Consider the following 18,470-nt stretch of genomic DNA (forward strand, 5'->3'; position numbering starts at 1 on the left):
CTGATGAAGGTGTGATGGTCAAACACACAATGTCATGGCCAATGCATCTCCTTTATGGTTGAAGATGGAGAGAGAAATCATCCACCTATTCATATAACACAGCATTTGCAAGCAAGCATGATAAAAGACATGAGGGAAAGGCACATGTGTGCCTATCTTAATACAATATAAGGTGGTTTGTACACATTCCTGCACTCTAATTATAAGGAAAAGTAATACCTGTACAGAAAGAGAAGTGAAAATATTCTAAAAATACAATATCATAGAAATGTCAAGAGTCACTAGAAGGGAAATTTGAATGAAGTCATGATTTGAGAAAAATAATAAAAGTAAACCAGGTATAGTATAATACAGCAAATAAAATGTGGTCTAGTCAAGAGGTCTTATGCATATGTATAGAGAGTGGTTCCTTTCCTTTTCTAAATTCTGAAATATTGAATATAAGAGTTGAGATGTAAAGTGGCATAAGGAAGACTCTGGTTCCTAAGCCAATAAAACGAAGTTAGTAATTATAGAGAAGAATTAAGGATGGGCTGGAGGAGATAAGGGGTTAATCATCATATTTTAAGTTGAAAGTTATCCTTAATCTCCAGATGCTATGTCAAAGGGACTTTTGCTAACAGTGTCCTGGATGATTACACAGTAACATTTGGAATAGACTCAAGTTAAGTTAAACTAATATTAAACATGAATACTCTTGTTTGCCCCAGGGAATCATGCTGAGGGAGTTTATTACATATCACCTATTGGAGATGCTATATAATAATAATAAAATCTGAATTACCTGTCCCCAGTTTCCTCTATTATGCTCTCAATTTCAGAATGGAGTCTTTTGTTTTCTTCTGCCAGTGCCATATAGCTTGTTGAAACATCTGTCAAGTCTTTTGAAACATCAGAAAGCTCAATATCCCATGTTCTTTTCTTGATAGGAAGAATAAAAGAGCTATTCATAAATGTTTATTAATTGAAAATTGTTTTAGTTGTTAATAAAATTAGTTTTAGTCACTCCAGTTAATAATTAAGTACAGTGTGTAGTGCTCTTTCAGGAAAGAGGGACTATTCCACTTACCGAGGAATAATAATTATTAAGTGCCTCCATGTACTGCCTTTCCAATTTTCTTTGCCTCCAGGAATATTGGTCAAACAGTTTCTTCAAATCGTCTACCTAAAAATGCATAGAAGATAAATAAACTGAGGAGATTTCCTTCATTTTTATAAGTAAGAAAGAGATTGTATTTTACTTTATATATTTTACCTAATGAATATTGACTGAAATAATGCCATATGCTTCTGCCATTTTGAATTCTAATATAGGATTCTGATAAAACATAGCAAATCAGGTATAAATCAAATCTAGTATTTCTAATATTCAGATGAATAATCATAACAAAGCAGTATGTGCTTCAGTTACAGGAAAATTGAGAAAACAACAAGAAAATTTGAATCATAATTCATTACATTGATAAGTAAAAGGAGAAAAAGAGCATACATTTCCATGCTTTACAAAACAGCCATTTGTTTAATCCACTATTTTGTTCTCATGGTTTCACATTGTTTTCCCATAAGTTTTGAAACTAGAAAAAAAAGAACTTAAAAATAAGTAACAGACATTTCAATAAAATTTTTAATGCTGAATTTATAAACTTGTATATAGTTTATATAGCTGAAAAATGGCTCTAGCAGATGATCCAAGCTTAGTTTGCAGCACTTGCATCCAGTGGCTCACAATCATGTGTAATTCTAGATCTGGGGTATCCTATGCCCTCTTCTGCCCTCCAAGATGGCAGTGTAAACAACCAATTAATGGCAGCTGGGACAATATATCTCCACTAGAGCGCAGCAACCCTACCACAGCAGGCCCTTAGCTGAGGCACAGAACAAATACCTCACAATAGACTTTATGAATATGATAGAGCAGTGGTTCTCAACCTTCCTAATGCTGTGACCCTTTAATACATTTCACCATGTTGTGGTGACCCCCAACCATAAATTATCTTTGTTTGTGGAAACCTACAGTGACCCCAGTTTGTGGCGTGATTGCATCTTGACTCAAGGTCAGAGAGTTCAAGCTTGTCTTTTCTCCTTAAGGCTGGATAACAGGATGTTTGGCCAAAGGCATGATTACCAGATGTCTTGAGAATTAAGGAGGTGTTTATGCTTGTTTGTTCCTTGAACCATGGTGTCCTTGAGAGGGGGAGGTCTTTTGTCCACCTGCTTCTGTATAAAAAGGCCATGAGAAATAAACTTGGGGCTGCTGCAATATTGAGTCAGAGCCCTCCCAATTCTATTTTTTCTGTCTCTGTCTATTCTTCTGTCTCTTTTTTTTCCCTCAATCCTCACTCCTCTATTTAGGACTGTTCTACAGGTCAGGCAGGACCAGACATTTGTTGCTACTTCATAACTGTGGTTTTGCTACTGTTATGAATTGTAATGAAAATATCTGTGTTTACAATAGTCTTAGGCAACACCTGTGAAAGGTTGTCCACTCTCTCCATACCTACTCAACACAGTACTTGAAGTCTTAGTGGAGCAAAGAAAATCAAAAGCATGCAAATTAGAAGGAAAAAGTCAAAGTATATTTATTTGCAGCTGATATGATAGTATACATAAATAAACCTAAAAATTACATCAGAAAACACCGACAGCTGTTCAGTGCTTTCAGTTAAGTAGCTGGATATAAAATTAACTCATGAAAATCTGTAACTTTACTATAAACAAATAAAAAATAGACTGAGAAAGAAACCAGTAAAAAAATTATCTTTCACAACAATCTCAAATAATAGAAAATATTTCAGGGTTACTGTAACCAGGCAAGTGAAAGACTTGTATGACAAAAAACTTAAAGGCATTGAAGAAAGAAATTGAAGAAGATGCCAGAAGATAGGAACATCCCTGGTGATCATGTATCCATAGGAGAAAAATAGTAACAATGGCCACCCTACCAAAAGCAATCTACAGATTTAATGCAATTCCCATCAAAATTCATACATAATTCTTCACAGATCTTGAAAGAACAATATTCAGCCTTATATGGAAACGTAAAAAGTCCAGATGGCTAAAACCTGAATAATAAAAGAAAAAAAAACTGCAAAAGATATCACTATCCCAGATTTCAAGTTGTTCTACAGAGCTATAGCAATAAAAACAGCATGACACTGACATCCTCTCATAAAGCCTTGTTGATCAATGGAATCAAAATCAAGACTCATAAATCCAAACAACTATGCATGACACATGAGTTTTGGTAAAGGCAGAAATACATACTGGAAAAAAGACAGTATCTTCAACAAATGGTGCTAGTCAAACTGGATAGCTGCATGTAGAAGAATCCAAATAGATCCATATCTATCATTCTGCACAAAACTCATCTCCATTTAGATCAAAGACCTCAAAATAAAATAGTATACACTGATCCTGATAGAAGAGAAAGAGGGGAATGGACTCAAACTCATCAGCACAGGAAAAGAATTTCTGACCAGAACACCAATAGTGTAGGCACAAAGATCAATGATTAATAAATGGCTGCTCATGAAACTGAAAACCTTCTTTAAGACCAAGAACACCGTGGACAAAGTGGCAGTCTACAGAATGGGGGAAAGGGGTTTTGTTGTTGTTGTTTGTTTGTTTGTTTTAACCAACTACACATCAGACAGAGGGCTAATATATAAAATATGCAAAGAAATTAAAAAAAAACTTGATATCAATAAAACAGATAACTCATTTAAAAAGTGGGGTACAGACCTAAACCAGGAATTACCAATAGTGCAGATTTGAATGGCTGAGAAACACTTTGAGAAATGTTCAACATCCTTAGTTATTATGAAAACTACTTTGAGATTTTATCATACACCCACCTTTTGAAGGGTTCTTAGGAGGAGGAGAGAAGGATAAGAAAATATCAGATAGAAAGAGAGATCTAGCTGATAAGAAGAAAGGCAAAAACACAAGATAGCTTTGGGAGGGTCTGGATCAATACCCAACAGCCTCATCCTTTACTGAAAAGGGCTTTTTATAAATGCCAAGGGGAGAGACAAAAGACCTCCCCCATTGAAAGATCAAAGCACACCATACAGCCAAGTGTAGACCCTTTCAAACACCTTATGGTAACCACACCCATGGATAAATTGTCTCCTTATGCAGCCCTCCTGGGTAAAGCAAGCTCAGATTCAATAAAAACAAGTGACAGTTCATGATGGTGAGGATGTAGAATAAGGGAAACACTTATCCTCCTGCAGCAGATGGGAACAAATACAGAAATTCATAGCCAGATATTATGCAGAGTGAGAGACCTTAGAACACCCAGTCTTAGATAGGATTTTTCCATAAATGCCCCCACTCTCAGGGCTAACAAAACCCTGGAGAAGAGGAGGCAGAAAGAGTGTAAAAGCCAGAGAGGATACAGGACATAAGGAAACCAGATCATCTAAACCAACAGGATGAAAGCACATATGAACTCTCATATACTGAGGCAGTATGCACAAAGCCTGCAAGGGTCTGCATCAGATGGGGTCCCAGAACCCAAAGGAGAAGTAGACTTAAGCCTGCTGCATGCCCAGAAGTAGAATGGCTAACAGGAAACAAACTCATTGGCAACTTTGGAGGTTCCTTGACTCATGATATCCTGTCAGAGCTTTTCCTTCCTTTAAAAAAAATTTATACTATTTATTAATTTATTTTATTTATATAGATTTTTCTTTTTTGTTACAATACAGGTGCTTTGCATATATCTTATAGTTTACAGTTAGTGACTTTTTGGGATTCCTGAGTGTGCACGTGATTGGGTATCTATTTCCTGTGCCTTCTCTTGGGCTCTTTAACTTTGGTTTGTTTTTTCCAACTTCAATATGTCAGGTTTTTTAAATCCCATATTTTACTTTATTATTATCCCTTAGAAGTCTGTTTGTTTTCTAATGAGAGACAGGGGAGGAGAAACCATAATCAGGATATATTTTGTGAGAAAATAGTATTTTCATAAAATGGAAAAAAAATAAAGGAAAAGAAAAACAAATTTAAGTATAAAAACATATTATCTATTACATGTTTTATGAAAGGCTAGTTCAACAAAATAATAGAATGAATCTAAGTATTGATATGATATTATTGACATTTAATAGATCTTCAAGTTCAGATGATTTGATTAAATAGAGACAGAACATCTTATTTAAGAACAAATGTCTGGATTAAATTACTTTTATTTATAATAATGATAAACTGCTTTTAAAATGTACTAGCAAAGGGAAAAATCTTCCATTGCTGGTGGGAATGCAAACTTGTGTGGACACTTTGGAAATTAATATGGTGCTTTCTCAGAAAATTGGCAATTGATCTACCTCAAATCCAGCTATACCACTCCTTGGCATATACCCAAAGGATGTTCCATCCTACCACAAGGACACTTGCTCATCTATGTTCATAGCGGCTTTGTTCATAATAGCCAGGAACTGGAAACATCCTAGATGCCCCTCAACTGAAGAATGGATAAAGAAAATGTGGTACATTTACACAATGGAGCATTACTCAGTTGTTAAAAATAATGTCATCACAAATTTTTCTGGCAAATGGATGGAACTAGTAAAGATCATCTTGAATAAGGTAACCCAGACCTGGAAAGACAAACATGGTATGTATTAACTTATAAGTGGATATTAGCTGTAAAGTAAAGGATAACTATGCTACAATCTACAGACCCAGAGAAGCTAAGTAACAAGAAGAGTTGGGAGAGGGGGTGCATGAATCTCACTGTGAAGGGAAAATAGAATAGATATTACCAGTGGATGGGGGTATCCAGATGGGAGGTATGGATGGGAACAGGAGGGATTAGATAGGAGGAAGAAAGAGGGAAAGAGTACTGGGAGTGACAACTGGAATTGGGGGACATCTCTGGGAAGAGCTAGAAACCTAGCACAATCAAAACTCTCAGAAATCTGTGAGGATGACCCTAGCTAAGACTCCTAGTAATGGGAGATACAGAGCCTGAACTGGCCATCTTTTGTAACCAGGCAAGATTTCCAGTAGAGGGATTGGGACATCAACCCAGCCACAAAATGATTGACCCACAATTTGTCCTGCCTACAGATGTGCTGGGATAAGGGTAGCACAGAAATTGTGGCAGTGTCCAATCAATGTCTGGTCCAGCTTGAGATTCATACCATAAGAGAGAGCCCATCCATGACATTGTATGGAGGGTCAGGACCCAGAGGTGGGAAAGCTCAGAGACTTAGGATAGAACCAAACATGACTGGCAAAAAAAAAGAAAGAAAGAAAGTAAGGAGAAAAAAGTCAATGAAATGATTCCTATTGATATTCTGTTATACTCATAGATTGTTGCCTAGCCCAACTGTTGTCAGAGAGGCTTGATGCCAACAGATGCAGAGACACAGAAACAGACATTAGGCTGAGTTCAAGGAATCTTGTGGAAGAGGGAGAGAAAGGATCATAGAGGCCATAAAGGTCAAGGAAACCATAAGAAACCCACAGACTCCACTAACTTGGGATCATAGAGGATCACAGAGATTGAACCAACAACTAGGGAGCCTGCATGGGATTGACCTCCGCATTCTGCATATATGTGACAGTTGTGTAACTTAGTCTTCTTCTGGGACTCTTAACAGTGGGGACAGGGGCTGTCTGACTCTGTTGCTTGCTTTTGGAACCCTTTCCTCCTACCAGATTGCTTCATCCAGTTTTAATGGTCTTAGTCTCACTACAACTTGATATACCATGGCTGACTGATATCCATGGGTGACCTGTCCTTTTCTGAAGAGAAATAGAGGAAGAGAGGAATAGATTGGGGGATGAGAGGTAGGGGGAAATGGGAAGAGAGGAGGGAGGGTAAACCATGGTCAGGATATACAAACAAAACAAATAAATAAATACAAAAAATAAAATGAAATGTACTAGGAGTTCTATACAAGTTTTATTAAAATACATAGTATTTGAAAATAAAGTAAAAAGAGAGAGAACCCATATAGACACAAACAATTATGTAAAGCCTACACCAAGTTCCATATGAAAAAAAAGATATGTAAAAGGAACTCTTATATTGATTTTCCCAAATGAAGATAAAACATAGTAATATAATAAAGTATTCTAATTTAGGTTATATAATTGAAGGTTTTTTTTTGTTTTTGAACATTACTTTTTATTGATTCTTTGGGAATTTCACATCATGCACTCTCATTCCACTCATTTCCTAGTCCCTCCATATCTGCCTTTCAGCCTTGTAATATCCTCCCCAAAAGAATACTTAAAAAGAAATAAAAATAAAATAAAAATTAAAATATTGATTAAAAAACAAAACACAAAACAACAAAAAAGCAAAACAAAAACAAGCAAACAAAAATCCCACTTTGCTTTTCAATTTGTCCTACCTTTCCATCATCTCATTATTCATCTTAGTGGCATTGGGAGCTGCTGTGTGTCACACAGTAGACCCGTTTGTCCAAACAGCTTTGTGGATGCCCACAAAGATTTCCTAGTGAGATCTGAGCTTGCTTTACCCAGCAGAGCTGCATTAGAATATTGCTTGACCATGTATATGATTACTAGGTGATTGGAAGGGTCTACACTTGGCTGAGCTAGGGGAGATTTTTTGCTCCACTCTTTGGCAGTCCAATAAATAGCCCTTTAGAAGAGACAGGAAGGGCCAGGAGTTAATGGTTCAGGCCCTCCTGAGGCTATCCCATGTTTCTCTCCCCTCCATCCAACTATCTAAATATTTCTCACTTCTCTTTCCTCAAGAATACCCTGGGAAAAAAGTGAAAGGGGGCCTCCCACAGAGAAATGGGTAGGTGCTCCACAAATAGTGCCAGGAACAGGGACTTGGCAAAAGCAGTATTAGGGGGTGTCACAGGTGTAAGGGGGCATGCCCAATAATGACTTAAAAATAAAGGCAATGGTATTTTATTCTTGGGAGTGAAAGTAAGGCAGCTCAATGCTGAAGTTAAAAGTGAGGCTGCTGTGGGTATCTCTCTCTATCTAGGTCTTTTTTTTCTCTCTCTCTTAATTTCTATCTATAAAAATTAAGGAAAAAATGTAATATAGAATATAGGAATATAGTGTAAGAAGAAATTTAGAATAAGAGTAGAATTAGGAATATTGGGTAAAAAGAAACAGTGTAAGGTAGAATAAGATAAGCAGCAAGACAGAGGACCTATGTCCTTGATTCTCCAGCTATAGGACTATAAACACAAACTGGGAAGAACCAGAGTCATGAAAAAATACTATAAAAAATGGGCAGAAAAAGATTACTGTGGAAGCTTATGGCCTGTGGACAGCTTAGATCTAAGCCCTGAGCAGCAGGGAAAGAATTTTCCCTAAGACAGATGTGGATGAAATAAAACTCTTCACTCTGCTGGCATTACCACTGTATGAAAACATCATACCAGCAGAATTAGTTTCCTCTTGGCCATGAAGCCAAAGTTTAGGGAACAGAAGTCTTGCTAAAAATTTAGTAGTCTTTCTCTAGAAAACTGAAAGCTTTTCAGGTCTTTCCTTCTCGGATTTTTTTTCTTCCTGCAAGGGAAAAATTAAACTCACCTGGAAAATCTATGAGAATGAAAAAATTACCTGTAATTGCCTTAGAAAAAAACACAAAACCTCTTGGAATATGGAAAATCCTCTCTGCTAGTCCTGTCTCTCCTTCAAGCCAGTATTAGAAAAACAGCAGCCAGAATCCCCAGTGTCCAGAGCCTATGCCCAAGAAAGTGCAGGGAGAATGCCCAGTAGGGACAGCTTCCCCAGGGTGGAGCTACAGCAGAGGCGGGGTGGGACCCAGGGAGGGGCTGTTGGCATGAAGGCAGCAATGGAGGCTTTAAAATCCTCCCTGCAATGAGGGAGGCAGGGTCTAAGTTCCTAGATCAGGGACTCAAGCCCCTACCCCCAGAACAGAAAGCAGTCAGCAGAGAAACTGAATCTCTGCTAAGGCATCAGGGACTCTGCATCTTGTGGGAAGGGACACGCAGGGATAAGCAGAGGTTCTATCCAGGGAAACAAAGTCTTTCCAAAAAAACTTTTATTTCAAGTACTTTCATTTTTTTTCCCACTGATCCAGTAAGGTGGGAAACAAATGTCAATCTGTAAGCATGCACTGCTGGATGCAGCCTGCTGCATGAAAAATGTCAGGTTAAGGAAGTACACCTGTCAGTGCCAGCTCAGGGAGAATAGAAACCTCCCATGGTGAAAATGCTCACTTGATCTTGATTTTCAATATGAACACAAACCATTAAATGGAAACAGGAGTGTAGCAGACCTGAAAGGCAGCTTGGGAAATGTAGTTTCCAAGAGTGTGATGATATAGAGAAAAGCAGCTAGGGAAATGTAGTTTCCAAGAGTGTGATGATATAGAGAAAAGCAGCTAGGGAAGTATAGTCTGTAACAGAGTAGCATAACATCCAGGGGAAATAATACTGATACTGCACTGCCCAAAAACTGCTTTTCTGGCTAAAAATGTCATTTTTTTCCCTAAGCGATGTTAGAAAGCTTAGCCTTAGCTCCTAAGAACTAGAAACAGTCCAGAGGCAATTAAAATGCTAATACCTGTCAACAAGTCTCTTTGAAATACTAATGGTAATCTTTAAAAGCAGCTTTAAGAAATTAAGAAGAGGGAATTTGACCCTCAGTCACCAAATAAAGCTTAGAGCCACTGATGGATTAGGCTCTGACTTCAAACTCTCAAGAAAACTTTCAGAATGATAGCAAAGCTGACTATAAACTCTGAACTTTAGAAATGATTTGCCTACTTCTGGTCTTGTTGAAAGAAAATATAATAGTTCTGTTAAGAAATCTCTTCTAGATAATTGCTAAAGTAGTCCTATAGAGTTTGCTTTTGAATGTAAGTTAGTTCTGTTGAGAGATTCTAGATGTTTGCTAAGGTTTGTAAAATAGTCCTATAGATTTTCCTTTTGAATATAAGTTTGTAAAAAGTGTAAATATTAAATGTAAAAAGTAAAAATATTAAATGTGAAACATGTAAATATTGAATGCAAAAAAATGTAAATATTGAATATAAAAAGTGTAAATGTTGAATGTAAGTTTGTAAAAAGTGTATAGTGATGTTCAATTTCATACTAGGATTATTTTTATTACTCTTTTGCCTTCAGATATATTTGAACACTTATGATAGCTCAAAATATAATTTTATGATCTCAATGGCCCCTGGAAAATTTAAGCAAAGGTGTTATAATTAAGGGAGATTTTCTGTCTTCTTCCAAGAAGTTTCCATTCCCCTTCTGTTTCTGTTTAGAAAGGGGTAGGCCTTAAACAGCAGAAAGTGTTTTTACAATTAGCATGGGTTTTTGTTTACTTGAGTAGATACTTTGAAGCATTTTGAAATGACTGTTTTCTCCTGGGAATCAAAATAGTCTCTTGAAAATTTTATTGAACATCTGTTAGGAGAGAGGTTTGAAAAGGGCTTGGTGCAGCTAAGACTGCTGTAGTCATCTTAGGCCCATTCCAATAAGGATATTCCATCTTTATCATCCTCTACTCCTTTACTACGAGGTGTGGCAGCTATGGAGATTGTGGTAGATGTTTGGAAGATCTTAGTAGGGACCTGTGTCAGAGCTCTGTACCCTCTCTTGCCAGACACTGGTAGCCAAAGACGGGTAACTTTCTTCTTTATAACTTCCTGAATGTATGTATGTAAAATTAATCAAAAAGGATGACCTAAGACAGGCACAGCCTATCTGAGGGGCCTGGAGGGCCCTTTTTTTAATATCAAGAAGTGGGAGTTGTGGAGGGCAACAAAGGTTTCCTAGTGAGATCTGTGCTTACTTTACCCAGCAGAGCTGCATTAGAGTATTGCTTGACCAGGTGCATTGTTACTAGCTGATTGGAAGGGTCTACACTTGGCTGAGCTAGGGGGAGGTCTTTGCTCCACTCCTTGGCATTCCTATAAATAGCCCTTTAGAAGAGACAGGAGGGGCTAGTGGATAATGATCTAGGCCCTCCCAAGGCTATCCTGTGTTTCTATCTGTTTCTCTCCCTTCTATCCTTCTATCTAATATTTCTTATCCCTCTCTCCTCAAGAGTACCCTGTTGTAAAATGTGGGAGCTGGTTTCCCAGCTAGGCTCCCACACAGCTTTATTTGTAATGTTGATTGTGTAATGAGTTGTTGTTCAGGTTCAAGGCCCTGGCTTCTGGTACACCATCAATACTGGACCCTTTCTGATACTCCTCTCAGATATGCTACTGTTGACCCATGTCATGGAGATCCTGTGGCTATGGTTCCATAGGACCAGTCCCTTCAGTGCTCTAGCAGGTCATAGAAGTGGTAGATGTTGGGATGGGTCAACTCAAAGCCCTGGATGTGTGCCTGGGTGGTAGCTAAATTGGTTAGTCCTAGCCATTGGGACCATCCCAGCCAGCTCTCCCACATTCATGATGAAGGATGGGACCAGCTTTCCCAAGTACTGGGGCCATTATCCTATGAGAGGCAGATCAGCTCTCCTGTGTCAGGGTCATCAGCCAGCTCTCCCAGGGCCGGTGAAGGGTGGGACAAGTTCAACATGGCCCTTGGACTTCTACATGAATAGTTCATATGGGCCCTTGTCAACACAGGCAATGGACATAAACACCTGGGGCCATGGTGCTGAGGGCCTTGCCTGGGTCAATGGCCCTACTGCAACCAAGGTCTATGTTAATGTCCATGGCTCCTGTTACCATTAAATGTTGTGTGGAGGCTGGGTGTGAGCCACTACCTGGGACCAAGTTGGTGTCCAAGGGCTGTGCTGCTGCCAATAAAATGCTGATTTGATAATTGATTTTTAAGTAGTGTTTATTTTTTCATTAATCTACTTTAAAAAACTTTTATGGGTATGTGTATTTGACTGCATGTGTTTATGTGCACCACATATATCCAGGAGTCTACAGAGGTCAGAACTCCATGAGACCTGATTCACAGGTGGTTATGAAATGTATGTGGGTGTTGGGAAGTAACCTCAGGCCCTTTGCAAGAGCAGTAAGCTCTCCTAGCTGCTGAGCCATTTCTTCAGCCCCTAAATTGAAACTTAATGGAAGAAAAAGTAATATAACATTAACCATGAGTTATCTAAACATAAAATTAATGTCAGAAACACTACCAGATATCAGAACATTAATAGCACTGTTTCAAAGTAGGGTTTCTAATTGCATTAAATAAACATGATATTGAAATCTAAATGCCTACTAGTTCTGAATTAACATTTCAAAAAGTTGTATCAGAATTCAATGAGAAAGAATTTACTTAATTAACCTAGTTATAATAAAATGACATTTCTATCAAAAAAGTGTAAAGTGGTTTCTCTACCTCATATCCAGCTCATAACAACTATAAATTTCAGATAGACAAATAATACAAGCACAAAATAGTTCAAATCATTCAAGTGACTGGTAATAAGTTAATGGGATAGTCAAGAGCTAGAAGATAATGTCACTTTGTCATGTAAAACAAAAGATCTGTTGATGTGTTTGATAAGGTAGCTTTATAGTGTGTATCAAATCAGAAATGAAGGAAAAATGAGACCATGAAAATAATGTGAGATTAAGTCAGGTCTTAGAAATCTGTACAAAGGATATCAGTGAAAATAAAATGATAGAGGAGAGAGAGCAAGAGCGAGAGCGAGAGCGAGAGCGAGAGCGAGAGAGAGAGAGAGAGAGAGAGAGAGAGAGAGAGAAAGAGAGAGAAAGAGAGAGAGAACTCTTTTCATTAAGAAATGTACAAAAAGGTATCAAAATACACAATTCTTGAAATGCTCAAAGGCACTTATGGAAATAAAAAATAATAAATACAGAAATGGTCCTTTGTAATAACTGCTATGGAGTCTGTGGTATTTTGCCTATTCCTAGTCCATCTTTGCCTCTAAAAATGTCTGGGTGAGTAATGGCCACAAAGACTATGAAAACTTGAAGTTGGTATTCACCAGAAAGAACAGAATGTGGCTGGCTAGAATGCATCCAAAGCTTCATTTTAATTTCCTGACCTCTCTGGTAGGAGTTTGTTAAGTAAAACTCCATTTATGAAGACGCTGTATGTGATTTGAAGTATTTTCACAAGCAACTAATCCAGTTCTGTAGCCACTTGATATCACCAGTATCAGTTGGACAAAGAGTAGGCTAGTCAAGACAATTAAAAATGAAGGCTGGATGAATAGTGTCCATAGTAGACTTGCAATTGCCAACACATTCTTGGTAGTGTAAAGCACTGTAAATACCTAGGGATGAGTAAAGGCCCCAAGCTGGTCAAATATCCTAAAAGCCCACAAAGGATGTAAGTACTCACAGCTGAGCAACATTAAGGCATTATGAAATCAGGAAATAAACACAAGGTAGACTTGAGAGATACCTGAGTTCTGAAGAACACAGTGCTGAAATGAGACTGACCTTTCACAATGTCCCATCATCACCAAGTCCCTAGGCTGAAAGAAGACTGCATTGCTTATATATGACACAGAAAACAGGTATTACAGAGACCGCTGGATAAACCAATGATGACCTCAGTAGATAGAAACAGGAAGAAGTCCAAGAAGAATGAGATTCTGATGTCAAGTACTATAATGTTGCATGATTTTAAAATTTCCAGTGGCAAAACAGTAAGATAGGTTATGAGATATATGAAGAAATAAGAAATACAAACTATACTAGAGGAAAATAAGGCTCAATAGAAACCTTATCCCAGAGAAATTAGAGATGTTATTTTAAGTATGTTCAAGGAGTTAAAAGAATATATTCCTTAGGGAAATAAATTAAAACATTATACTGTTTTGGCATAAAGGGAATATTAGTAAATTGACAGAAATCCTATAAAATGACTTAAATAGATAATCTGTGATTGAAAGCATAAAATCACTTAAATTAAAAAAATAAACCTTGCTCTCCAAGCTTAACAGCATTTATGAACAGGTAGAAGAAAGACTGGCCATATTTGAAAATGAGTTACCTGAGCTTATCCTGTATGGGGCACAGAAAAACAAAAATAATGAAAATGAAGAAATCTTCATAATTATGACACACTATAAAACACACCAACATACACAATGACAGTCATAGAGAGAATTAGGGAAGTAGAGAGTAGACGGTAGGCAATACATATATATATATATATATATATATATATAAACAGTGACTGAAAGCTTTGCAAATGTAGAAGAAAACAAAACATTTATCTACATATGAAAGATTCCCAGGGAAACCTAAGCATATGAAACCTAAAACTATGTATGTGGCACATTACCACAAACTACCAAAAGCCCAAGGCAATGAGAAGAATCTTTGAAGCAGCCCAAGAGAAGCTGAGCCTTACAAAAGTCAACAGCTGGTTTTTCACTCCAATTGGTGTGTACCAGATGCCTTAAGCCAATATATTCAAAGAAAGTAAATAAGCACCAGTGATCTTGTATCTAGCAAAATCTACTACTTCAAAAGGAAGGTTGTATTAGCACATCCCCAAATAATAAAAAGACTTATAAATAATTGATTAGAGAACTTTTCTAAAAGAAATTCTAAAGAAAATTCTTTAGGCCAATGTGACAGACATTATAGTTAGTCATGTTCTATAGACATATAGAACCAACCAATGAACTGAGTTATTTCCAAACTGTTTTGTGTGCTTTATAGCCCTGAATCTCACAGCCTCTCTATCTTTGGTAGTGGTTTGATAAATGTCCTGCTGGCTGCCTCAATAGATCTTGGTTACAAATGCCAACATTCTCATTCTACATCTCCCTGCACAGAGGTGTCCTCTAGACTGGAGTGTTCTCTTTGGTTTAAACTTTTAATTGATTAGTTAAGTATTATTTTGCATACAACAAAGCTTAACTTTGGTTTGTTTGCCCTTGGTGTTATGACCAATTGCAGTACATATGATAAGATAGATTTGTTTTCTCTTCATTTTATAAAACTCAAAATTCATAAATCTGAAAGATATGCCTATTAATTTTTTATAAAAAAAATTGTACCTGCAACATCAGTGCAAGGCTAATCTTATAACCTCCATGAGAACTTCATACAGATCTGAAGAAATGTGATGGATTCTTGGTAATGCTTGTTTAAAACTTTGTCTGAAGACATATGAGTAACTACTATGTTCCTCAGCTTGCCCCTATTTAACATTCTTTGTTCAACCTTTTATCTGTGATTGAGTCTGCAGATGTGTAAAGACCAGAGAAAGTCAGTATAATTCTCAGTGTGATTTCATGCTTTAGATGTGGGTTTAAAACACAAAATTATATATACTTCATGTATCAGACAACTATCCATCTCTAAAAATAACTCTTCAATGTTCTAACCATTCAAACAATTAAGGTTAAAGGTGACTTATACTACCAAGCTTCTGCTAAATGTTTGTGGAATGATCACTAAATGAAGTTATGAAACATTCATTAGCTTACTTAAGCATTGCAAGAGTGATTCTTGCTTTCTACAACTTTATCATTGACTCAGCCCTATCCTAACCCATAAAGCCCATGGAATCACCTGCACTGTAGACTAACTTCTGTTCTAATACAAATAATAGCACACAAAGAAGGTTGAAGACGCCAATCATGGAAACATCTAAAACTATATGCTAGGTCATGAATTCAACCATGGCAATTAAAAAATGATGAAATGCCATATAAAATGGAAAATGTTTTTATTCCACTGTGAAGCAAGAAAATGAAAAATGTGACACTTCTCAGCCAGTGATTAGGTTGGTAAAATTTAAAATATTCCCTCAGTCCTCTAGAAAAATCACAGAAGCTGTACTTTTATAACTCTCCCAAATATGGATGCAGATGCTGGCTTATGTATTCACACTAAACTGCTTTGAAAAGAAGCAATAGCTACTTTAAAAAAATATTCTTAGCTCCAACTCATCAATCTAACTTTTGAGAATCTATACCACAGACAGAAATGGTATCTGACAGGATCTATAAACTTCCTTATTTCTCTATTGTTTGTAATGGCTATTAACTATGTTTGACATGAGCTTACTTATGATGTCAATAATTAAAGTTTTCATTCAGACAAGTAGTGTAAAAGATTTTAGGGAGTCTACATTGTGCTTTCCTTCACATGTACACTTCCACTCATTAGAGCATGAAAAAGAAAAAGGGCATGAAAAGGGTGGGAATATGAGGTCGGGGAACGATGCCATTTCCCTTTCCAGCTAATGATGTGGATTGGCATAACCACTCAGAGAAAAAAACTGTGCTATTATAGCAACCAGAACAGAAGCAGTGAGCACCTTTCTGAGTTTGGATTCTTTGAGGCTTAATTTTTTTTGTTTGCTTATTTTCTATCATTTTGGCTTTTTTTTTCAGAATATATACATGTATGTATATCTATATATAGAGAGAGATAGAAAATAGTGACAAATAAGTGTAAATAACATGGAGGTCCCACCTGGTGTGGGAACTCTTGAGTCTCCTGCAGTCACCTCTGAATGCTGGGATCATAGGTGCTCATCACTATTCCCAGCTATGTTAGTTCAGAGTATTCCGTTGTCTTCCTACTGGATGACACGAATATTTTGTGGGTGGGTTTTTCTGTCCACTGCCAGTTGTCAGTGTTGTCACACTGCGGCATCAGTGGCACTGCAAATGGGCTCAGGGAAAGCATTCTTGAGTTCTCTGGTCCAGACACATTCTCAGCAACTGCAACCTCTACATTGCCCCATCTGAAAAAATATCCCAGGAAGTACAGACACAGAATTTGTGAACTTCTTGAGAATTTAAAACCCCTTTGGTCTAAACAGAAGAATTTCTGTTCTCCACATTGTACCCTGATTGATGCCATGGAATGGGACTAGTGTGCAGTATGTTTTCTGTTGAAGAGTATGTGTTAGACTTATATGCACTATCCTTTTTGTATAGCCACAGTGCCTTTTCAAGTAAAAGAGCAAATTTACTAGATGTCTGAGTAGGACATACCTGGTATCTCTCTCTCTGTCTCTCTGTCTCTGTCTCTCTCTGTCTCTGTCTCTGTCTCTCTATGTGTCTGTGTGTGTATGTGTGTATGAGAGAGAGAGGGAGGGAGGGTGTGTAAATTGTTTTTGCTATTTGATTATGTATATATGTGACTAAATATCTTATTATATATTTATAGAAACATAGAACATTAATATATATTCAGAAAATAGTGACAAATACATGTAAATAACATGGAGGTCCCACCTGGAAGTGAAATCTGACTCTCTGTTAATAGCTTCTGAAATGGCAATATTCTAAATGAAGCATGTTTAAAATGCTCAACCCCATTAGTCATCAGGAAAATGCAAATTTAAGACCATAATGGGATAACTCCTTCAAAAGAACCATAATTAAAAATAAATAAAAACATGGCAGATGGTGTTAATTGGAAGCTTGGAGTCTTATAAATGATGATAGGAGTAAAAAGATATGCAAATATTTAGGAAAACTCTGACATTGTCTATTAAAGCTAAACATACACATTGTTGGCCTAGCAACATGCAAGATGCATGAGCATGGTCTCAAGGCATATTTTAAATGTCTGGGCCAGAGAAGCTGTCAGGATTAAATCATCATAAGCTGAAGTGAGGAGCAAACACTGCAAGCTGTGGAGAGGCTGAGTTGCTGAATGTTCAGCTACAGTGACTTAAGTGTGGGCTGGCGAGGCAGCTCAGTGGTTAAAGGCACTTGCTGCCAACCATGATGATGTGATGGTCTGAGCCTGAGCTCTGGGACCCACGTGATAGAAGGAGATACATAAGTCTCTTTTATAAAAAAAAAAATCTCAATTAAGATATAATTACATCACTTTCTCCTTCCCTTTCCTTCCTTCAATCCTGTCCATGCCCATCCTCACTGCCTCACTCCCCTGCCCCCCTTCTCACTCTTGAAATTTGTCCTTTGAGTTCCACACACATGGTGTGGCACATACATCCCAGCCCTAGTAAATAAGTAAAATGTAATTTTAAAATATTAAAAATAAGTTTGAGATTCCCACTAGTCACAAATATAGAGATTACAAGTTGTTAGTTAGATACATAAATCTTATTACAGAGACAACTTGGGGGGTCCTCAGGCTTGGAATGTGGGAGATAAAAAGAAATCAGTAGAAAAAAGAGAAAACAATCCTCCACGAAAATAGGAAAAAGTAAGCAGATCTCTAGTTCTGAAACTCAAGAGAAAGGTTCCAATAGAAAGCTTTAGTCTGTTTGGCTAGGGACTCTGTGTAAGTCGGTTAAGCCAGTGGCAAGTAAACAGAGGCTGTCCTCCGGGCGGTGGTGGCACACGCCTTTAATCCCAGCACTCGGGAGGCAGAGCCAGGTGGATCTCTGTGAGTCCAAGGCCAGCCTGGTCTACAGAGTGAGTTCCAGGACAGGCACCAAAGCTACACAGAGAAACCCTGTTTCAAAAAAACAAGCAAGTAAACAACAACAACAACAACAACAACAACAACAACAAAAACCCAAAAACAAACAAAAAAAAAAACCACTCTGAAAACTTATGATGGAGGTAGATACAGAGATCCACGGCCAGGCACCAGACTG

At 37.4% G+C, this 18,470-nt stretch overlaps 1 protein-coding gene across 1 annotated transcript in view; it reads right to left on the reverse strand.

Moving 5' to 3' along the window:
• The window catches only part of Ccdc178 (coiled-coil domain containing 178), a 343,274-nt gene that overhangs the window by 237,603 nt on the left and 87,201 nt on the right, over positions 1-18,470 (reverse strand). Inside the window, exons 13-14 of the mRNA XM_059246058.1 lie at positions 1,070-1,165; positions 785-921 (exon numbers count right to left, since the gene is read on the reverse strand). Coding sequence (XP_059102041.1) covers positions 785-921; positions 1,070-1,165 — 233 coding nt within the window. The remainder of the gene's footprint in view (positions 1-784; positions 922-1,069; positions 1,166-18,470) is intronic.

The sequence above is a fragment of the Peromyscus eremicus genome, chromosome 19 (genome assembly GCF_949786415.1).
Source record: "Peromyscus eremicus chromosome 19, PerEre_H2_v1, whole genome shotgun sequence".
Lineage (NCBI taxonomy): Eukaryota > Metazoa > Chordata > Mammalia > Rodentia > Cricetidae > Peromyscus > Peromyscus eremicus.